Here is a 24,681-nt window from a genome sequence, read left to right on the forward strand (position 1 = left end):
AAATATGTAGAGAAACTAGAGCACTTTCATATTGTTAGTGGGAATGTTGAATAGCATAGCTGCTGTGGAAAAGAGTTAGGAAGCTCCTCAAAAAGTTAAACACAGGGATCGGCAGACAGCATAATGGTTATGTCACTGGACTCCCATGTAGTCAACAGTGGTTTGAGTCCCAGACCCGGTGGCTTAAAACTCATGCCGGGAACGTGTGGGTGCATGCCCAAGATCCTGAGAGGAGAATGGAGGAGAAGGGATTGCGGCGTGGCCATCCTTCCTGGGGGGATGATTTCTTGCTTTCTATCTCTCTGTCTCTATGATGAATATAAGTGCCATGTAGCAAAAAGCTCTCTTACAAAAATAATTACTCATAGAATTATCACCATACTCCAGAATTCCACTCCTAGGCACATTATCTCTCTCCAAACTGAAAAGAATTCAAACAAATACTTATACATAAAAGCAACACTACCCACAATAACCAACATATGGAAAAATAGCACTAACCTCCATCAACAGGTGAAGGGGAAACAAAATGTGGTATAAATTTACAGTGGACTATTACTCAGCCATAAAAAGAATGAAGTTCTGATACATGATACATGCTACAACATGGATGAATCTTTTTCCTTTTTTTTGGAGAGATTTTCGCTATAGGGCGCGTGCGCTCGCCAGACAAAGAGAGACATAGAGACAGAAAGCGAGAAATCACCCCCCAGGGGGGATGGTCACGCCGAAATCCCTTCTCCTCCATTCTCCTCTCGGGATCTTGGGCACGCACACACGCACACGCACCTAGCGTGAGTTTTTAAGCCACCAGGTCCGGGACGTGAACCGCGGTCAACTACGTGGGAGTCCAGCGACGTAGCCATTACACCAACTGCTGGTTCCCGGCATGGATGAATCTTGAAACATGCTAAGCGAAAGAAGTCAGTCTCAAAATGTCACATGCTGTATGATTCTAAAGATTTTAAAAAAGCAGCTCAGCAGTCTGTGAAACGCAAGTCTATTTCCATTGTAATGGCCTGAGTAAAGCATGAGACTGTGGTTACATCCACAGCTGTGTCCAGGATAGCTGCTGGAAGGCATACTTTCGTTAACAGTGCCCAAACTAACACCCAAATGGTTACAAGGTGCCCCAACCCTTTCTTCATCTCAATGTTTTTGAATTCATTATATAAAGAACAATATACAGTTTACCTGAATTATTTTTTTTTTAAGTTTCTTTCTCTCTTTTTCTTTTTCTTTCTGAGTGTCAGAAAAAAACCCCTCTAACAGGGTCTCCACTCCACGATCTACTCCCAGCTTTAGCCTGCCCCAGATCATGGCCATGCACTGAAATTGAGAAGTGAAATGCTTGGTCTCATTTCTCCCTTCTGTTGAGGAAAGAAATGGAAATTTCCCCAACTGAAATTAATAGGAGCTTGAGCTAATTCCTTATTCTCCATTCTCCACTTGGGAGAGTGGAGCCCTGACCAACAAAGGCTCAACTCCAGACCACTGACGGGTCAGGCGTCAGACAACTAGAAGCAATCGTTCTATCCCAGAGCCTGCTAAGATCACTCCCACTAGCCAGTCCCAAACTCAGCCAGCTCCTTCTCCTGCCTTGCCCACTCCTTCCCAGAAAAACACAATACAGCCTTCTGTGATGCTTCTTCCTCCCTCTTTCTGTCCCCCGATGGACCTGGGTGCCTCCTTGTGACCACGTTAAGTGTACTAAACGCATTTTGGACTTACAGTCGTTTTATCTGGACTTAACCCTGTAGCCCCATCATAAGTCAAGGAGGATCGGTCTATCATCTGGATATCCCAGTGTGATTATGACTTATAACCAATAAAAGAATATTTTGTGTTTGTTTTCTAGCACATAGCTCCTACAATAACCTGAATTCCTCAAAGTGATGTGTCTTTGTGGTATGCTAATGAGATGATCCACAGTGGGGATTCCTGGACAGACTCAGGATGGAGGCTGGTGCCAAAAGAACCACCACGTAATCAGAAGGCTGGAACTTTCAGTTCCACTGTGACCTCTGGGGAGGAGTGAGGAGCTGAGAGGGCTGAACTCATCATCCAGGTCAAATGATTTAATCAACAATGCCTGCTTTATAAAGCCTCCATAAAACTGAGCTTCTGAGCTGTTAAATGTGACACACATTCATATGCCGGGAGAGTGGTACACCCCAACTCCACAGGGCTAGGGCTATTGTTTGCCTTTCTGGAATCTCATGTGCCTTTTCAGCTGGCTATCCATTTGTGTCTTTTACAGTATTTTGTGTAACAAGTAGATACATGCAAGTGAGGTGTCCCCCTGAGCTCTAGCAAATGAATCAAATATAAGAAACATATCATGGTAACCCCTAATTTATTGCCAGGTGGTCAGAGGTACAGGTCACAAGGCCAGCAGAATGGTGGTTATGGTACTGGACTCTCATATGGCCAACCACAGTTCCGAGTCCCAGACCTGGTGGCTTGCTTTCTCACTTTCCCTCTCTTTGTCTCACTCTGGTCAAATTTGAAAATAATAATAACAACTAAAATTAAATAAATTTTTAAAAAAGAAGTACAGGTCGCAACCAGGACTTGAGACTTGCATCTGAGATGGGGTGCAGTGTGTACGAGGCCTTACTTAAGCAAATTTAATTATAGAACACCCAGGTGGTAGCCACTGAGAACTGCTTGGTATGTAGGAGAAATCCCATATATCTGGTGTCAGAAGTATGCAGAATGGTGAGTTTGCAAATAGGAAAACAGTGGTTTGGTTCCTGTCTCTTACAATTGGGTACTCTGACGCTGATGTCACAAACTAGTTTATATTTCAGAAAGAAAAAATAACCTTAGAAATCCACCTTGCAGCTGAGATGGCTACTGAACTTGGGCTGTGAAATATTGCTTTCAGGGACTAAAAATGAAGATATTCTGCTGAGCCTTCTCCCTCCAGATTCATTTCTAGTGGGTAAGAACTACCTCTGTATCCTTCTCTCCGTCTTTCTGTCTCTGTCTCCCTGTGTTTTTTCTTTTTTAATTTTTTTTTTTTAAAGTAAAGTATTCTCTGGGTTCTCAAGCCCCTCCTTTATCATGCTAATTTGTGCCTTTCCCCTCCCACTGAGGAGACACACAAACCCAGGCCCATCCTGAGATGGATACTGAACTTGACCTGTGAAATATTGCTTTCATGTTTTTTTTGCTTTTTAAAATTAAAATATAACATTTTTATTATCTTTTTTTCTTTCTTCCTTGTTCTTCTTCCCTCTTCTTTAATTCTTTTCTTTTTTCCTTTAACTTCCATTCCTTAGCTGCTCAGCCTCCACACACTGAGTGTATAGACAGGTCCAAGTGAACAGTATCCAAACATCTGAATACGATTAAGGTCAGAATATTCCTCAATTCCCACTGAATCTGACCCACTAAGAGTGAAAACAGAACAGAAGAGAGATTGTAGATCACTTCCTCCTATGAACACTCAGACTGAACTTCAAGATTTAGGAAGAAATGCTCAAACCATCAGCTGACCAGAAATCACCGCAGGATCACAAGAAATATGAGAAAGCAAGAAAATACCTCTCCTCCAAGTGAAAAGAACGTCTTCATCCTCAAACAGTACAATGAAACTCATGGAAATGTCAGATGAAGAATTTAGAATCTTCATAGTGACAAAGCTAACAGAGATGGAAGAGAAGAGAGACAATGAACTGCAGAAGAAGTAGGAGAAAGGAGCCGATGAGTTCCAGGAGGTGAGGAAGTTTTTGCAAGATCTAAAAGAGGAAATATACACCATAAAAAAGAATCAGAACTGTTAGAGATGAAGGCTATCATACAGGAAGTCAAAACTTCCCTTGAAAGTATTAAAAGCTGACTAGATCATATAGAAAATTTAATCTCAGATATAGAAGGTAGAATCGCTGCCCTAGAAAAATCCACCACAAAGACTGAGGAAATTGCCCCAAAAAATGAGAATATACAAAAAATACTAGATACTATCAAATGTCCAAACACCCGGATAATTGGTATCCCAGAAAGTGGAGAGACTAATAAAGGCATTGATAACCTATTCCATGAAATCCTGCAAGAAAAAACTTTCCAAACCTAGAGAGGCATTCAAAGATCCAGACCCAAGAAATACAAAGGACCCCAAACAGAATCAACCCAAGATCTTCTCCAAGACACATTATAGCCAGATTGACCAAAACCACAGACAAAGACAAGATACTAAGAGTGGCAAGAGAGAAACATCAAGTTACCTACAAAGGGTATCCCATCAGACTAACAGCAGACCTCTCATCGGAAACAATGCGAATGAGGAAAGAATGGGAAAGTATATTCAAAGTGTTAAGGGAAAAGGCAATTTCAACCAAGAATACTGTACCTGGCAAGATTATCCTTCATATGGGAAGAAAACACAAGGACATTCTCAGATAAACAAAACCTAAAAGAATTTACCAACACCAGACAACTCCTCCAAGAAGTTCTGAAGGGACTGCTATATCAGGAGAACCAAATACAGACACACAGAAATAACAGTTCAAAAACAACTAAGAAAATAGCCAATTTAATGGTAGGGACAAGTCTGGAGTTACATATTATATCCTAGAATTTAACTGGTAAGATCAGACCACAACAGAAGATAGATTAAATACATGAGACTGAACTGGTGAAGTAATAGTTTTATTACTTTTGACTAAAACATTGCTGGTTTTCTTCTAGGCTTTGTTTTCAGATTTAAGGATTTTTGTCCTGTCTTGAGCTGCTGATAGGTTCATGTACCTACTATTTGAACAGAATCCTAACCTGTTTCCTGGCTTTAGGTTTTAAGCAAAACTCTTTAGCATTTCCTTGATTTTGATTTATTAAAGTTAAAACTGCTTTTTTTGAAATTAAAAAATATATTTAAAAATACCTATTTAATGGCCACAATAAGTCATACAGCATCAGCTAGGTGCTACTTTACAGTATATTCATTCTACTCAGAGTTTCACACCTAAAGTCAGACATGTACTCACAGATATGCATATAGCAGCTGACCTTGCTATTGAAAGTAGTTAGATTATTTAAGATATTTTGTGAATCAATAAAATGTGGAGGGAAAAAAATGGAAAGCAACTGCAGACACCAGAGATAGTGTGGGAGGAGAGTGAGAAATGGCAGAGAATGAGAACTAGGGGAAAATACATACATACACATACATATATATGAAACTAGAAATGGAAAATTATCAGTGATAACATGTATAAATAAGCCACTATGTAAGCAGTGTATTATGGATGACAAATCACCTATTGTATGCTGTGACTATGTTCAGTGAATGAATGTAAAATTAATTAATTAAAAATTTAAAAATATCATATTAATAAAAAAAAGATCAGAAAAACAAACAAACAAAGAAATCCACCTTGCAAATATCCCAAAATACTATGTAGAACTGAGAGGGCAGGGGTCAGTAGATGGTGTGGCAGTTATATTACTAGATTCCCACATGGCTAACCGCTGTTTGAATTCTGGACCTGGAGGCTTGAGACTCAAGCTAGATGTATGTGTGTGCATGCCCAAGATCCCGAGAGGAGAATGGAAAAGAAGGAATTGTGGTGTGGCCATCGCCCTACGGGGTGATTTCTTACTGTCTCTGCTCTCCAGTGAGCACACTCACCCTTAGGCAAAAAACTCTTAAAAAAAAAAAAAAAAACGGACAGGGCAAGAAAAGGAATTAAATACTAGCTATAACTTATTCCTAATATAAATAGAAGATACCACCAGAAGGTGCATTTGAAAATCTGTTTGACAGTCTCAATGATGTACTATCCTGGATTTTCTGAGCAAACGCCTCCTCTGCTCAGGGAAGGCATTGCTCATATACTCTACTGGCAAGAGCAAATCTAGTTCAGAGTCCAAGGACTAGATGACAGAAAACAGCAACTGAATTACACATGTAAGCACCAGAGTTCTACTTCGGTTCATGAAATTGGACTTTTGATCAGTCACATTCATTCCTTACGTTACTAGAGCCCAGAAAATAGGTTTATAATCTTGATTCCTTAGTTTCCCTGGAATGATAGGCAAACTGTTTCCTCATGCCATACTCTTTCTGTTTGACACTTCTGACACAACACCTGTGAGGGGTTTTCTCCACATACACAGTTCTCCAGTGGACACTACCTGGGTATTCTACAATTCAATTTGAGGCTGACACTGTCTATCCAGAGTCAGAGTCAGCTCCCATAGGCTGAGGGCTTAGATCTATCACTGTGCCCACATCAGATGCCCATCACAAGTAACAGCTTGTCACTTGTACTTCTGGTTATAAGTCAGAGTTCCCATGATCCCCTCGGTGGGTTTGATTTTTTTTTGAGAGAGAGATTATTTTTCTATAAGGGCGCAGGTGCTCACTAGAGAGACAGAAAGTGAGAAATCATCCTCCAAGAGGGATGGCCACGGTGCAATCCCTGTTCCTCTAGTCCTCGCTTGGGATTTTGGGCACACACATACACACATATTGGGCCTGAGCAGCTGGGGCCAAAACTTGAACTGCAGTCAAGCTGTGTGGGAATCTAGCACCTTAACCACTAAGCCACCTGCTGCCCACCACCCTCCCCCTGGTGGATTTGGTTAATTTGCTAGGATGACTCAAGAGCTCAGAAAAATACTTATGTTTACTCACTTGTTTTAAAGGATAAAGCCAGAGTATAAATGAAGAGACGCACAGGAGATATACATGGGAAGGGACACAAAGCCTTCAAGCCCCTCCAGACACACCATACTCCAAGCACCTTCTTAATGTCCAGCAACCCAGAAGCTCTCTGAACTCAGGTTCAACATGTGGGCATGATCAATTATTACCTCAACTAGTCTCTGGAGAATGGGGGTGGAGCTGTTAAGCTGCTAATCACTGCTTGGTCTTTCTGGTGACCAGCCTCTGTCCAGGAGCCCACTAAGAGTCGCCTTGCTAAAACAAAGATGTTCCTATCACCCAGGAAATTCTAAGGGATTTAGAAACTCTCTGTTAAAACTGGATCAAAGAAAAAATATTATCACAAAAGATTCTCCTACCACCTAGTCTATAAGGATTTAGGGAGGTCTGTCTCAGGGACTTCTTTCATAACCAATGCTTACAGAAAGTCAAAGGATCAGCAGATGGCATAATGGTTTTGTGGCTGGACTCCCACATAGTTGAGCACAGTTCAAGTCCTGGACCCAACAGCTTGAAACACACCAGGAGTGTGTATGTGTGTGCCCAAAATCCTGAGAGGAGAATGGAGGAGAAAGGACTGTGGCATGGCTATCTACCATGGGAGGTGATTTCTCGCTTTCCATCTCTCTCTCTCCAGCAAGCACATGCACCCTTATAGCAAAAATCTCTCTCTCTCAAAAAAAAGAATCTTTTGTTTGGGACCAGAAGATGGCATAGCGGTTACATCACTAGACTCCCACATGGTCGACCATGGGTCAAGTCCTAGGCCTGGGCACGTGTGCGTGCATGCCCAGAATCCTGAGAGGAGAATGGAGGAGAAGGGACTGTGGCATGGCCATCCCCCCAGGGGGTTATATCTTGCTTTCTGTTTCTTTCTCTCTCCGGTGAGCATGGGTGCCAGACAGCAAAAGTCTCTCTTAAAAAAAAAAAAAAAAGTCAAAACCAACTATTAGCAAATTCAGACAATTTATATCATTGTTTTCCTTATAATTCTCAAGGGAGCAATCTATACCACAAGTTGAGCCTGTTTTCACCTCTAAGCCAAAGGAAGCCATGCTATTTTTCAGCTGCTGTACTTGGCCCTCTATCTAGCATGAGCCAGGGAAACCAGAAGAAGCTCTCTCTTTTTTGGCAAATTATTTGAGAAATGTGAGCTGTGGAACACAGAAACTAATACGGCACTCTAAATATGGCAACGAATTTCAAAAAAAAACAACAGAGTTGCAAATCTCAATGTTATTAACCCAAAAGCTCATTGAGCTGCAATCATCATTTTTAATGCATTAAGTATATTTGATTTCTCCTCAAATGCATCCTTTTGGGATAAGAGAGAACTTATTAATGTCATAGTTCAAATTCCTGGCTTAGTAAATGGGAAGAAAACAAAGATCTGAAAAACAGGTATGGGGATAGCAGTGGCAGGGTTAAGGCAGCAGGATCTCCCTCGTGGTTTACTGCACAGTTGAAGTCCTACACCTGGCAGCTTGAAAAACATGCTGAAAGCATGTGCGTGCATGCCCAAAACCCTGAAAGGAGGGGGAAGTGAAAAAGAAGGGATAGTGAGGGATTGTGGTGTGACTGTCCCCCACGGGGGTGCTTTCTTACTTTCTCTCTTTCTGTTTCTAGCAAGCACATACAGTGTGACCAAAAAAAAAAAAAAAGCTCACACAGAATTTTAGATGTTGATTATTTATAAAGGTGAATAAAAAAAAAGAATATAACTGATTCATTAAAAGTCTGAAGGGACCAGCAGTTGGTGTAATGGCTATGTCGCTGGACTCCCACGTAGTTGACCGTGGTTCGACTCCTGGACCCAGTGGCTTAAACTCACGCCGGGCGTGTGTGCGTGCATGCCCAAGATCCCGAGAGGAGAAGGGATTGTGGCGTGGCCATCCCCCTTGGGGGGTGATTTCTCACTTTCTGTCTCTCTGTCTCTCTCTGTCTTCCTGGAGAGCACATGTGCCCTATAGCAAAAACCTCTCCAAAAAAAAAAAGTCTAAAGATTAGGGTAAGAAATAACTTACTCTCCCAACTATAACAAATTTGTATATGCACAATTACTTCAGATTTTCTTGGAAAACTTATTTTAATTGAATGAGTGAACTTTCATAGCTATATTGGAACATTTTTCTATAATTACCATTTCTATTGGGTTGTTGGAAAAGTCATGATGTATTTTTCCTGTTTTCTATTGCAAAAATGTGTCATGACTTTTCAAACAACCCAATAGTATCCTGATACCACCAAACAAACCTATTAATCTATATTTTTTAAAAAATATTTTTAATGCTAAAAGAGAGATGTGCATGTCAGAAAGAGAACCCTCCAATGGGGCTTGCCACCACAAATCCTATTCTTCCATTTCTCCATCATGTCAGGATCCTAGGCACCCGCTTGGCAGGTTTTACAAGCAGCCAAGGTTGGGATTCAAACTGCAGTCGGTCATGTCGGATCTGACTCTCTCTGCACAGCACTGAACTACTGTGCCAATGGCCTGATCTAACATTCCAGAGTTTTGTTGTTTTCTGTTTTTAAGAGGTTTTTGCTTTAAGGTGCATGCACTCGCCAGATAGAGAAAGAAACAGGGAAAGTAAGAAATTATGCTCCCACCCCGCCGGGGGAGGATGGCCACACCTCAATCCCTTTTCTTTCATTCTCCTCCCAAGATCTTGGGTGGGCATGCACATGTGCCCGGCATGAATTTCAAGCCACCAAGTCTGGGACTCAAACCACGGGTGACCATGTGGGAGTACATCGACATAACTGCTGTGTCATCTGCTGGTCCCTCAATCTGGAGTTTTAACAACAGAAACATCTTAATAGTTAACTTTGTGGCCACAAAGTAGTATGTGTAGTTTGCAAGAAAATGGCAAATAAACTGCTGTTTAGTGATATAATAGCACATAACACAGCAGTGAAAATACAGTCAGTTCTGCTATAGAGCTTGTTTGAACACATACATTTGTTTCAACACCATAGACACATTCAAGAACAATTCGAGTACAATGCAAATTCCACATTTGTTTGTACACAAGTATGGAAGTCAGAAGCATGAGATGAACAGAGAACTACACCAGCTGAATGAAGCAATTTAGGAATACAGAAAACTCGCACGGGCAGACACCTCAAACATGTACCAGCCATCTAAGCCCTCCACATGTGTTAGGAATGATATCCACCCACAGGTGGCATTACAACTCTACATCCGATTTCAGATAACTCTGAAGCAACAAGCCTTTTGACGACCACTTCTACAAGTAAATCTTGGGTCTTTTTCAAGGTAAAATGTTACATTTATTATATACATATTTCTTAGTCATATAGCATGTATCAATCTGTAATGCTATTTTTATTAGGCTCCTATCTTTTTAATTTCTTCTTTTTAATTGCCAGAGAGCATGTGTGCTTACCTGAGAGAAAGGAAAGTAAGAAATCACCCCTAGAGGTGATGACCATGCAGCAATCCCTTCTCCATTTCTCCTCTTGAGATTTTTGACCATGCATGCAGACATGCCCGGGATGTTTTTCAGATCACAGGGTCTGGGACTCAAACCATACAGTTGGCTATGTGGGATCCAGCTGCCCAAAACACCACATCACCACTGGTCTTCCTATCTTTTTATGTGTCTCTGAGGAAGTTTTTGAGTATTGTGCTCCAACTCTATTTTCATATAAGTCCTATGAGTTTTTCTGTTCTTTTTGAAAATTTGCTAGAGGGTGAGGCTAGCTGGTGACATAGTAGTTAAGGCAGCTGGATCCGGCTGATCATACAGTTGGAGTCCCAGTCCTAGTAGCATGAAAACCACGCTAGTCTCATGTGCATGAGTACCCCAAATCCTGAGAGGTGGGAGAAGTAGAAGAGAAGGGATTGTGGTGAGGACACCCCCCTTCAAGTGGGGGTTGCTTTCACATTTTCCCTCTCTCTCATCCTCTGACAAGCCATGTACCCTACAGCAAAATTAATTAATTAATTAAAATAAAATAAAATAAAATTTTATACAGGGCAAATTCACTTGCCAAAGAGAGACAGTGACAGAGAGAGAGAGAGAGCACCTGCCCCACGGGGCCTGGTTACACCATAATCCCTTCCTCTTCATTTCTCTATCCTGCTGGCTTGTGTACGCACATGCTCTGTGTGTATACCTGTCATTTTTACTGTATTACACGATTTCATTAAATGCAGTGGTGATACGTAGGAATATACATCTCAAATTACAATAGAACTGACCATAAACCAACTACCATTCCATGTACCCACATAGAAGACTCTTTTTTTTTTTCTTACATGATGACTCTTGATATGTTAAATGGAATACAGGGGTGGGGGCATTTGAAGGCAATACTGAAGGGTTAAACAGGCTTTTGTTCTTCATGATTTCGTCTGTTCAGCCGAGAATTGGGGGGCTGTCTTACTGTACTCAGGCTGATGTAACAAAATAACTTACACTGGGTAGCTTATCAACAACAGAAATAGCTCCCTCATGGCACTGTAGACTGGAAAGTTTAAGACCAAGGCAATAGCAGATGTGGCATCTGTTGAGGGGCCCCTTCATACATGGCACCTTCCACATGTCCTTACGTGTCATCTAGCTAGCGCTAATGTCTTATCAGGCCACTAATCTATTTCCCTAAAACTCTTGTCTTCTAATTCTATCATACTCAGGGTTAGGTCTCAAAAGTATGAATTTTTGGGAGACACAAACATTCAGATTTAGCAAAGACTTTGAAACTATATCCCTTATATGTAGGAATCAGGTTTGCAATGTTCCTCCTTTTTGTTACATATGAATGCTATAGATCAAATTACCCTGAGAAAAAACAGTGAGCTGTCAGTAAGTTTAAAAGCACAAGATAAATCAACATATTTATAGTACATACTACTTAGTATTAATAAAATCAAAAAGAAAAAGAGATTTTTATAAACACGAAATCCCTAGGGAGAGTAGGAAGGAGCATATAACTAGGATAGATAAAGTTCCATTTTCTCAGCTGAATGATAGGCATATGGATACTCTTTGTACCAGCTGTTCTTCAAAATGTGGTCTGAAGACCCCAGGGGATCCAAGACTCTTTCAAAGGGTTTGTGAGGTCAAAAGGTCCAAGTTATTTTCATATTAAGAATAAGATGTGATTTGGTTTCTGCACTCTCATTTTTACAAAAGCCTACAATTATATTCCAGCAATACATGACATATGATTATTGTAACAGACAATGCACGAGCAGTTATAATAACCCAGTTGCCTTCTGTTAAGCCAGACAATAAGGAGAGATTTGTAAAAATGCAGAACAATGCCACCTTTGTCAGTAATAATTATTTTTGGAAAAAAATGCTTTCATAATAATGTCACTTAACATGTGGTTAATTAGTTACTGCTATTTTAAAATGTTTTAATAAACACTTTAAATCCTTAGCTCTAATTTCTAATGTAATAAATAAAGACAGCTATGGCCTTCATAAGCAGAAGCTCTTTGGGGTCTTCAATAATTTTTTAAAATATAAAGGAGCCTTGAGGGCAAGATTTTGAGCAAAGTTTAAACTTTATGGCTGATATACGCAAACGTACAGGGTCTTTTCTGTATGTATGGAATATTCCCCACTAATGAAGTTACCAAAAATTGTAATGTAGTGAAAAAAACATAAAAAGAACCCTTCAGGGGACCAGCAGTTGGCGTAACGGCTATGTCACTGGACTCCCATGCAGTCAATTGCAGTTTGAATCCCAGACCCAGTGGCGTAAACTCACGCCAGATGCATGTGTGCCCAAGATCCTAAGAGGAGAATGGAGGAGAAGAGATTGTAGTGTGGCCATTCCCCTGAGGGGTGACTTCTCGCTTTCTGTCTCTCTCTGTCTTTCTGGGGGCACACGTGCTATAGCAGAAACCTCTCAAAAAAAAAAAAAGAGCCCTTTATCATCACCAAGACATGTGGTGCTACAAGTGGTAAAAGCTTATTACAATATATATCCACAAATAGGTAAGACTTACCGATACTCAGTCTGAGAAACACAATCATAAAGTTCTTGGGCAGTAAATTCAACATTTTTATTTACCTGAAAAGAACAAAATACAGTTGTTAAAATCAAATGAGTGATGAGAGTATAGACTGATCCAAGTGCTGAGGGAGCAGAGTTTCAAGTTTCAAGTTACAGTGTAAAAAAGTACAAAACAACACGAAATTCAGTGTTATATGCTAACACTAAACTATATGTAAAAACATCAACTGTACAACTTGATCTGTGAACAGAATCATTATAGGTGAGATGGGTCTGGATCTAGTATAAATTAAAACTTGATCTGTGACCAGAACCATTATAGGTGAGATGGGTCTGGATCTAGCATAAATCTCAATAAAGCAGATAACCACATTGAAGAACAAATTGACAGAAAAACCATAAGGTTATAAATTGTGTGGAAAAGTCTGAAATGGTTTAGGAAAAATGTTTGATTTATAGGCATTTCCTAACGAATATATTATTTCAGATTATAAAGGTTACATATTTAAGCTAATATGTCCACATTATCAACTATCTATTAAAATTCAGAGACATAATTTATAACACCATAAACATAAAAGTCCTTTATCATACAAAAACTAGTTGTGACACACATATGAAAGACACAGTGAAAGAATCCTTTATTTCTTAAAGCTTACTACTAATTTAGGCTGTATTCTATTGATGTGCAATGCAGAACTTAGAAACATGTAGAGGAAAATTCTTTTTATTGGGTAACTCAATGAATAGTACAGTGCCTATATTTTCAGTAATTCAGAATTAGTGGGGGAATGCTCAATGAAACAATCATCTATTCAATTTATCTTTAATAATATCTGAAGTGTTGCGGTGATTTGAATATGTCTCCCCATTCATGTATTGAGATGTGGTAGTGATGGGATTTAAAGGGTGAAAACAATCTGACCATGATGTTGAAAGATCAACTATACACCTTGATCTGTGAACAGAACCATTATAGGTGAGATGAGTCTGGATCTAGTATAAATTACCACTGGACCCGTGACCAGAACCACTATAGGTGAGATGGGTCTGGATCTAGCATAAATCTCAATAAAGCAGATAACCACTTAGGAGAACAAATTGACAAAAAAGGCGATCCAAAGTAAGGTCACCTGGGCAGGGTCCCCATGATTGACTCCCAGTGGGTTTATGAGGAGTAGGACAGACGCACAGACAGGTATGTCCTGCTCTATTGCTCATCCATGGCCCCTCAGTGTTGTACTGCAGACAGACACCCTTCACCAGATACAGGCCCACGACATTGGCCTCCAAACTGGTTTTTTTTTTTTTTTGGAGAGGTTTTTTCGCCATAGGGCGCGTGCGCTCACCAGACAGAAAGAGAGAGACAGAGAGAGAGAAAGCAAGAAGGCACCCCCCAGGAGGGATGGTCACGCCGTAATCCCTTCTCCTCCATTCTCTCGTCTCATGATCTTGGTCCCGCACGTACACGTGCCCGGCGTGAGTTTTAAGCCACCAGGTCCGGGACACGATCCGCGGTCGACTACGTGGGATTCCAGCAACAGAGCCACTACGCTAATTGCTGGTTCCCCCTCCAAACTGTTTTTAATAAATTGCCCAGACTCAGGTGTTTTCTTTTATTATATATATATATATTGTGTGTGTGTGTGTGGGAAAAATATTTTTGATGGGGAAAATGTTCTTCCCCTGATTTAATCAATACTACATTAAGGATTCCTACCATAAAAGACTTTTACAGAGTTCAGGGTACTGCTTATTTAAAAAAATTCCATGACCTTCTTCAATGTTTTCACAAAAAGTTCACATAACTGTATAGAAAATGTTTCTTTCTCTAGAAGTTAAAATTTACTTTTCAAACAAACTGTTATAAATAAAAATAAACCTAATATTTTGCTTTAAATTAGAATTATATAGTTCTATTTAGTTATATATAATATGTAACATTACATTTAATGACTTTCTATAAAACTGGTATAAAATTTCCCCAAATTTTTAGGTAGTTTATAATTTTTTTTTTTTTTTTTTTTGAGAGGTTTTCGCTATAGGGTGCATGCGCTCGCCAGACAGACAGAGAGAGAAGACATAGAGACAGAAAGAGGGAAATCACCCCCCAGAGGGGATGGTCACGCCGCAATCCCTTCTCCTCCATTCTCCTCTCGGGATCTTGGGCACACACGCACACGCGCCCGGCGTGAGTTTTAAGCCACCGGGTCCAGGACACAAACCGCGGTCGACTACGTGGGAGTCCAGCGACATAGCCATTATGCTAACTGCTGGTTCCCCAGTAGTTTATAATTTTTATTAAACGAATTATCTAGGGCTAGTTGTGGTATGGTGGTTAAGGCAGCTGGATCCCACATGGCCAAATCCATGGTTCAAAACCTGGCTCCAGTGTCTTGAAAAACACTCCAAGCACGTGTGTGTGCATTCCCAAAATTTCAAAAGGAGAAATGGAAGAGAAGGGATTGTGGCATGATTATTTCTTATAGGGTGGTGCTTTCTCATTTTCTCCATTCCTCCCTCTTTCTTTTTCTCCCCAGTGAATGCATGTGCCCTCTAGAAAAATAAGAAAAAGTAGGGAAAAAAAGGAATCATCTAAAGATGTTCTAAAATATAAATTTAGAGTTAAATTATCAGCTAATCCAGTTCCTACTTCTTTACATGGTCTGCCATTGTCCCAATCACTTTTTTTTTTTTTGAGAGGTTTTCGCTATAGAGTGCGTGAGCTCGCCAGACAGACAGAGACAGAGAGACAGAAAGTAAAAATCCCCCCCCCCCGGGGGGATGGCCATGCTGCAATCCCTTCTCCTCCATTCTCCTCTCGGGATCTTGGGCACGCACACACACACGTGCCCAGTTTGAGTTTTAAGCCACCGGGTCCAGGACGCGAACCGCGGCCGACCACGGGGGAGTCCAGTGACATAGCCATTACACTAACTGCTGGTCCCCCAATCACTTTTGATGCATTTACCATTGCCCCGCATGCGATGACCTACAGAGTAGCCAACATAGGTCATCAAATGTCAACACACTGTGGGTATTCGATCAGAAGATGAAGGGAGAAACTCTTTCTCTGTCAACTATTGAGCAAGATCAGCTGAAGAACTAATTTTGAACATAGTAAGAATAAAAAATAGTTTAGACATTTATTCCAGAACACAGCTGGAGTATAAAAGTCACACGGCTCTAGGTGTTAGCAGATGACATAAGGTAGGGAGTTAAGTTACTGATACAGAAAAACTAAAGCACAAATTCATGATAGGTCTAGCCAAAAATATCTTGCTTCCATTATATTCATTAATTTTGACTACAAAGACATTTTTACTTATCCCTATTGGTACATTTAAAATTACACTGTTGGGCCAGCAGGTGGCATGGTGGTTAAAGGTGCTGGATTCCTACATGGCCAACTACAGTTTGAGTCTAGAACCTGGCAGCTTGCTTTCTCACTTTCTCTCTCTCTCACTCTGTCCCTCTCTGGTCAGACTGAAATAAACAAATGAATAAAATAAAATAAATTAAAAAGTTAAATAAAATAATTCTTTAAAAAAAGAACAAAAAAATTACACTGTTAAATGTAATTTCTATGCTTAAATGTACACTTTTAATTTCCAAAGAATAAATGGCTAAAAGATGTCTTTGTTAGTAAACGATAGTTATAAATATGAAATGGATTATAAAATTGATGATTACCTTTTAGTAGTACTACTTACAATGAAAACAAGTATCAGAAATGTCTCAAATTTTTTTTTAAGGTTTTTGCTGTTGGGCATGTGTGCTAACTGGAGAGAGATAGTGAGAAGGAACATGAGAAATCACCCCTTAGGGGGATGACCACGTCTCAATCCCTTCTCCTCCAATCTCTTCCTGGGATTTTAAGCACACAGTACCTGGAGTGATTGATTGATTTGAGAAAGACTTTGCTATAGGGCATGTGTGCTCACAAGAGACAGCAAGAAATCACGCCCCTGAAGAGGATGACACAATCCCTTCTCCTCCATTCTCCTCTCGGGATTTTGGGTACACACACACATGCTTTAAGTCGCTGGGTCCAGGATTTAAACCATGGCTGGGTCCAGGATTTAAACCATGGTTGACTATGTGAGAGTCCAGTGACATAACCATTACACTATCTGCTGGCCCAGCCCAGCATGATATTTAAGCTACCAGGTCTAGGATTCAAACCACAGTAGACCATGTGGTAATCCAATACCCTAACCACCACATTACCTGCAGGCTCAAAAATTTGTAATTCTTAAAACTTTGAGAACAAAAGGCAAAAGTTAAATATAAATACTAAAACCTCTTTTAAAAAGTCCTATACTCAGGGGCCAGCAGGTGGTGTGGTAGACTAGACTCTGGACTCCCACATACGGTGCTGGACTCCCACACAATCAACCAGGGTTTGAGTCCCAGACCTGGTGACTTGCTTTCTCACTTTCTCTCTCTCTCACTCACTCTTGTTCTTGTTCTGTCCTTCTCTGGTCAAATTTGAAAGAAAGGAAGGAAGGAAGGAAGGAAGGAAGGAAGTTAGTTAGTTAGTTAGTTTAGTTAGTTAGTTAAATACAATCATATTAAAAAAAAGCCCTATACTGTTGGACATCCATTCCAGTGATGGGCCTTGCCGTGTGGGAAGTTGTTTGTAGATGGAAGGCTGTGCTGCAGAGATCCATGGCTCATCCCTGCCTCCACTCACCTTTGAACTCTCAGGTGTGTTAACTGGGAATTTAAGAAGACCTTGTCCTACTCCTCATGTTATCAGGACATCCATTCCAGCGATGGGCCTTGATGTGCAGTGAGCCAATTCACAATGGTAAGGCTGTGCTGCAGACACCAGTGGCTCAACCCTTCCCCCACTTGCCTTTGAACTCCCAGGTATGTTACCTTAGACTTTTAGAAGACCTTGCCTGCCTCCCCACGCCAGCAGGATACCTGATGGGCCTGGCTGCACTTAGCAGCAGGGATACAGACTTGTAGAGACACTGTGGCTCATTTCCTGTCACACACATCTGAATTCTAAGACTTCAGCATTTTCTGAAATGATCCCTTCTGTCTTCCTCAACTAAAGCTCAGCAGCTCAGTCCCAGGCACATCTGTTCTCTACAAACTCCAAGGACTTTGAATCATCCAAGATCAGGGACAACAGTGCAGGTTGCTGCTGAGCATCAGGGAGGTAGAGCAGAAGAGATATCACCGATCACCTATTCCGACATGGCTCTGAACACTCAGAATTAACTTGAAGAATTTAGGAAGAAATGTATAAATCAGCAGATGACTAGAAACCATCGCAGCGGCACAAGAAATATGAGCAACCAAGGACACATCTCTCACCCAAGGGAAACATCAATTCTTCATCATCCATAGACAACACAATGGAACTCATGGAAATGTCAGATAAACAATTCAGAATACTTATAGTGACAAATCTAAATGAGATGCAAGGGAAAAGAGACAACAAGCTCTAGGAGATAAGGAATTCCTTTCATGATCTGAAAGAATGATATTAAAAAAAAGAAACAGAAAGATTAGAGATGAAGACTGTGATACAGGAAATTAAAATCTCCCTTGAAAGTACTAAAAGGAGATTAGATCACTCAAAAGATAAAATCTCAGATGTAGAAGATAAAAACCTCTGACCTACAAAAAATTATCCAAAAAGCTTGAAAAATAAACAAGAAAAATGAGGACAATATATGAGAAACACTCGAAACCATTAAGTGCCCAAACATCCAGATAATTGGTATCCCAGAAAGTGCAGAAAATAATAAGGGCATTGATAATCTATTTCATGAAATCCTGGAAGCAAACTTCCCAAATAAAGAGAGGCAGTCAAAGATCCAGACCCAAGAAACACAAAGAACCCCAAATAGAATCAATTCAAAAAGATCTTCTCTAAGGCACATCATAGCCAGACTGGCCAAACCACAAACAAACACAAGATACTAAAACTGGCAAGAGAGTTAAGTTACTTATGTCAAGTTACTTACAAAGGTTACCCTATCAGGTTAACATTGAATCTCTCGTCGAAAATAATGCAGGCAAGAAAAGAATGGGGAAATACAATCAAAGTGTTCAATAAAAAACAATTTCAACGAAGATTATGATTCCTGGTAAGATTATCTTTCATACAGGAAGAAAAGATAAAAACATTCTTAGATAAACAAACAACTCAAGACCAGCTCTTGAAGAAGTTCTGAAGGGAATGCTATACCAGGAAAACTAAAGCCAGATAGACAGATATAAGAGAACGAAAAACAACCGAGAAAATGGCTCACTAATGATAGGAACATTACGGAAATATCGATAATAATGTTGAATGTTAATGGATTAAATTCTTCAATCAAGAGACACAGATTGGTTGAATGGATTAAAAACAGAAACCCCTTATCTGTTCCCTACAAGAAACATGCCTTATGGATAAAGATAAACCTACACAAAAAGTGAAGGGCTAGAAAAAGGAATTTCATGCAAACAGAAATCAAAGAGGGCTGGAATCAAGATGATTTAGGACAACACAGGCTTTAAGACAAAAACTATAAGAAGAGACAAAGAAGGGCATTATATGGTAGTAAAAGAGCTAATTCATCAAGAAGACATAACACTTATAAATATCTATGCACCCAACTCAGGAGCACCCAAATACATGAAGGAAAGACTGCTAGAGCTAAAAGGAGAGATGGGTTGCAACATATATTTGGGGGATCTCAATACCGCATTAACTTCTTTAGATGATCTTCTAGACTAAAAATAAGCAGAGAAATACAGGACCTAAACAATACTATAAATCAAATGGACTTGACAGACATCCATAGAACTTTCTACCCTAAGACCACAAAATAATACATTTTTCTCACCTCTGCATGGAACCTTTTCAAAGACTGATCATATGATAGGGCACAAATCAAACTTTTACAGATTCAAAGGCACAGAAACTATATCCAGCATCTTCTCTGACCATGATAGAAATAAACTTGATATTAATTTCAGGAAAAATCCTCAAAAATACACAAATACATGGAAACAAAACAACCTACTCCTGAATGACTTCTCAACTACTGAAGAAATTAAGTCTGAAAACAAAAGATTTACGGAAACAAATGATAAGGAGTACACAAGTTTTCATAATCTATGGAACACTGCAAAAGCAGCCATAAGAGGGAAATTCATAGCAATTGGTGCACATAAGAAAAAGATGGAAAGGTGGAAAATAGGCAACCTAACATCATGCCTCAGGGAATTGGAAAAACAACAACAAAATGCCAGCAGAAAAGGAATACTGCTTGCACATCTATGTTTATTGCAGCATTATTCACAATTGCTAAGACATGGAACCAACTCAAATGCCCACAAACAGATGAATGGATTGGAAAACTGTGACACATATACTCTATGGAATACTATTCAGCTATAAAACAAACAAACAAACAAGCAAAACAAGAAAGCCCTGGCTTTTGACAGAAAGTGGATGAATATGGAAGATTTACTGCTGAGTGAAGCAAGCCAGGCTATGAAGGAGAGACATTTTATGTCCCCACTTAACCCACTTAATATATACCAAGTGTCCGCACTCTATGACCAAAACTGAATGACTAAAGGATACAGAAACCCAGTAAATGGTTGTGAATACCGGATATAGTGTGGGAAGAGGGTGGATGAAGGAATGAAGTATGAGGAAGGACATTAAGGAGAAAAACAGACAGGCAAAGCATTAATGGGACAAAGAAACGGGGTATTATCTGTGGAAGATAACTTTATAGGATTATCAACTGGATGGACTAGGGAGAAATGTACACATGTTGGAATATTCACTTTGTAAGCTAAAAAACGTGATTGAATGTATAAAAGAACTTTAAATAAAATAAAATAAAATAATGTAAAATAAATAAATAAAGTTAAAAAAAGAAAAAGAGGGGCTGGCAGGTGGCATGGTGGTTAAGGGCACTGGATTCCCACATGGCTGACCATGGTTCAAGCCCTGGATCTGGAGACTTGCTTTCTCATTCTCTCTCTCTCTCTCTCTCTCCTTCTCTCGTCAAATTTAAAATAAATACATATATATAGATAAATAAAAAAAAATGTCTTTCTGGTGAGTGCATACACCCTATAGCAAAAATCTCTCCAAAAAAAAAAAAAAAAAGTTCTTCCTAGATCATGTAGTTAATAAGTGGAAGAAGCAACATTTAACACAGACAGTTTGATCTCAGAATCTGTGCTCTTAATCACTGGGTTCTAATGGGTGATGTGACACACAGAAAGTTAAATAAAGACCTAACCAGGAATAAAAGTGAAGAAATAAATTTAAAGAAGTTTGACTCCATAAGAAATATGAAACCTGTGTCACATTCTTTCATTTACACTGCTTTAGAAATTGAGCATAAACACAAAATTGAAAAGTGGGAACATACAGAGAACACAAAGACCTTTACGTAAATAGAAACTGAAAATCAACAGAGTATTTTATTTTCCTTAAGTCAGTGGAGGAATGAATTAATGATGAGGAAAGCATGAAGGTTAATTTACAAAGCACACTGGAATCTCATTATAGCTCTGACTCCAGGGTCCATGCTGCTATACAGGAAACTAAATTATAGCTTTTCTACCCAAGAATCAGTGGTTCTCAGACAGAGGTGGTTCTTCCTCTCTGGGAGTCATCTGAGTAATGTGTCTGGGGTGGTAGGGCATTTCTGGTTGTGACAGTGATCAGGACAGTTACAGGCATTTAGTACCTGGGGAGCACGGATGTTAAAACCCTACAGTGGCACAATGAAAAAACAACCTGTCTAAAACGTTTATGGAACCCCTGATGAGAAATAATACTGGACTGGAGAAAGCGTTGAGACTCAATCACATTTTACTCAGGAAACAAAAGAAAAAGGGGAATGTCACAATAGGGGAGAAGGGAGGCAGGAAACGGGGAGATGTATTTTCTGTCATCTGCAACTCAAATGACAGAAAACTGCAGTTAGGGTGTGTAGGATAAACAAGTCTGGAGATGTAATGCACAGCAGTGAGGATTAGAGTTAATAGTATATTATGTTGGGATTTTTGCTCCAAAAGTAGACTTTAGGTGTTCTTGCCATACAACACAGTATGTAAGTATGCGAGATGATGCTTACTTGTGAGATGTGCGTTTATTTGACTACAGTAAATGACTATACTAAATTTCACTATCAAAACATGTTTGTACACCTTAAATATAAAAAAAGGGGGGAAAAAAGGTTATCATTGGAAAACTTCTGTGCCTGGTGGCACAGTCACGAGCAAGCTGAACTGCAATGCTGGAAGTCACATGGCTGACCACAGGTTTGGATCCCGGGGTCAGCTTGAAAAACACACTGAAACCTTGTCAAGGTTCCCCACTCTCTCATGTGCACATGCTCCCTATCATGAATATAATAAACAACTTTTTAAAAAGTTTACAGCAAATATCAATTAAACAGCATTCTATTACATTTTAGAACACCTACGTTTATTTATATTAACATCTGCTTATAGTGGAAATGAGATAAACATTAAAAAATATTTCTCATACCTCATATTTGATAAGGAAGTTAAAGAGAGTCTCAACATCTTGATAATTACTGTTGGGGGCCAAAATCCTAAAAAGTAAAATAAAATAAAAACAAAGGAAGGGGAAATGAGTGATTTAAAAACAGAATGAAACAAAACAATATCTTGAACTTTCTTCCAAAAACAAACTCATATTGTGAAAAAAAAAAGTATTGTTCAATAAGCTAATACAAAAATTTACAATCTTTTTTTTTTTTTATTAATTAACAATTAAAAACCAGGGGCCGGCAGGTGATGTGGTGGTTAAGGGCACTGGAGTCCCACATGGCCGACTGTGGTTCAAGTCCTGGACCTGGTTGGTGGTTTGCTTTCCTCACTTTCTCTCCCTCTCTTTCTCTGTCCCTCTCTGATCAAATTTTAAAAAGTAAATAAATAAAGTTAAATAAAATAATTCTTTTTAAAGAATTATAAAACCATAAGCCTTATTGAACAAACTTATCAAAATACTTTTGCTTATATAAATTGATACTCACAGTACCCATTAATCAACCACAAGCATTCTTACATGTGAAATTATAGTTGATGTTTTGAGTTACAACAATAAAGAATTCTCAAAAAGTAGAAAGAAATGTGAAGTGCATTTATATTCCTTATCTTTTAAGCTATAAATTTTAAAGATTTCTCACAGAAATATTCAACTAGTCCAAATGGAAACTGACAAAATTGTCAGACACATAAACAAATTCCTAATAAAAGATGGTGACTAATTTAAACAACAATGTTTGAACTATCAGCCTAGCACTCTATGAAAATTCAAACACTTGGGGCCAGCAGGAAGCATGAAAATGAAGGTGCTGGATCCCACATGGCCAACTGTTTGGTTCGAGTCCTGGACCTGGTGGCTTGAAAATCACGGTGGGGATGGGACCAGCAGTTGGTATAATGGCTATGTCGCTGGACTCTCATACAGTAGACCACAGTTCAAGTCCTGGACCCGGTGGTTTAAACTCACACCAGGCACATGTGCGTGCATGCCCAAGATCCCAAGAGGAGAATGGAGGAGAAGGGACTGCAGCATGGCCATCCCCCCTGAGGGGTGATTTCTTGCTTTCTGTCTCTCTGTCTCTCTCTATCTTTCTGGCGAGCGCATGCGCCCTACAGCAAAAACCTCTCCAAAAAAAGAAAAAAAAATTCCAAGTAGATTTTAATTACAACTATGCCCTTGCAATGAATGCTTGATATTGCCAGACTTGAGAGTAAACTGATCTCAGTAACCTTAATTACATCTTTAAACTATATGGCCTCTATTATATGTATGCAAGAACTTTTATAAATAATTTATCAAAATATCAAATCTGCATTAATTTGCTTAGAAAAATGATATGAAAATTACTCTAAAAAAATAAAAGCAGGCATGATGGTTAAGACAGCTAGATCCCACATGGCAGAATCTGTAGTTCAAGTCCTGGAACTAGTGCTTGAGAAAGATGCTGAGTGTTTATTTGTCAATGCCCAAAGTCCGGAAGGAGAAATAGATGGTGGAGAAGGGACTGCAACATTCCCCATGTGGGGTGGGTGCTTTCTCACTTTCTTTCTCTTGCCCTCTCTCATCTCTCTCCAGTAAATGTGAGTGCCCCTCTGGTAAAAATTTTTTAAAAATAAAGTATAAACAGGGAACCAGCAGTTAGCGTAATGGCTATGTCGCTGGACTCCCACGTAGTCGACCACGGTTCACGTCCCAGACCCGGTGGCTTAAAACTCAGGCCGGGCGTGTGTGCGTGCATGCCCAAGATCCCGAGAGGAGAATGGAGGAGAAGGGATTGTGGCGTGACCACCCGCCCTGGGGGGTGATTCCTCGCTTTCTGTCTCTCTGTCTCTCTCTGTCTGTCTGGTGAGCGCACGCGCCCTATAGCGAAAAACCTCTCCAAAAATAAAATAAAATAAAGTATAAACAAAGCTATCTAAGTCAAACCAATCCTTGAGAAAGGCAGGAGAAGAGAAATTGGTGTGTCAACCCAGTTAAAAAAAAAATTAGCAATGTAGACTGACACCTATTCTTTTTTATGGCTTTAGAAATAATGCAAACTATCCACAATAGAATGTAAGGAAATTAGATGAAACAAGTTGGTTCATATTAAGAGCAATAGAAGTTCCAAACCAATATCACAAAAGAACATACTTTAATAAAAGAACACTATTAACGCTTCTCTGTCCTGAAATAGTTTGTAGCCACCAATGTTAAGAAATAAAAATAATTATACCATCCAAGTTTTCCAATAAGCACGAGACTAAAAAATATTAACTTCTACCTAGGTATTAAATTTTTAACAGTTCTGCTGAGTTACAATTTACACACCATAAAGTTACTCATTTGAATAATTCAATGATTTTTAATGAACTTACAAATTCATAAAATGATCTCCCAGAAAAGATCCTCTTGCCCATTTGCAGTCATCCTCTGCTTTTCTCTAAACCAGGCTGCAGGCAACCACCACGCTACTCTG

The 24,681-nt window shown here is 39.5% G+C and overlaps 1 protein-coding gene across 5 annotated transcripts in view; it reads right to left on the reverse strand.

Annotated features, from left to right (window-relative positions):
• The window catches only part of SWT1 (SWT1 RNA endoribonuclease homolog), a 134,133-nt gene that overhangs the window by 9,251 nt on the left and 100,201 nt on the right, over window positions 1-24,681 (reverse strand). For 4 of the 5 annotated variants that reach the window (XM_027770083.1, XM_006143863.3, XM_027770082.1 and 1 more), the window contains exons 17-18: window positions 22,200-22,266; window positions 12,660-12,724 (exon numbers count right to left, since the gene is read on the reverse strand). In XM_027770083.1, coding sequence (XP_027625884.1) covers window positions 12,660-12,724; window positions 22,200-22,266 — 132 coding nt within the window. The remainder of the gene's footprint in view (window positions 1-12,659; window positions 12,725-22,199; window positions 22,267-24,681) is intronic. The other variant, XR_003548640.1, reaches the window with a different exon arrangement.

The sequence above is a fragment of the Tupaia chinensis genome, unplaced genomic scaffold (assembly GCF_000334495.1).
Source record: "Tupaia chinensis unplaced genomic scaffold, TupChi_1.0 Scaffold000112_1, whole genome shotgun sequence".
Taxonomy (NCBI): domain Eukaryota; kingdom Metazoa; phylum Chordata; class Mammalia; order Scandentia; family Tupaiidae; genus Tupaia; species Tupaia belangeri.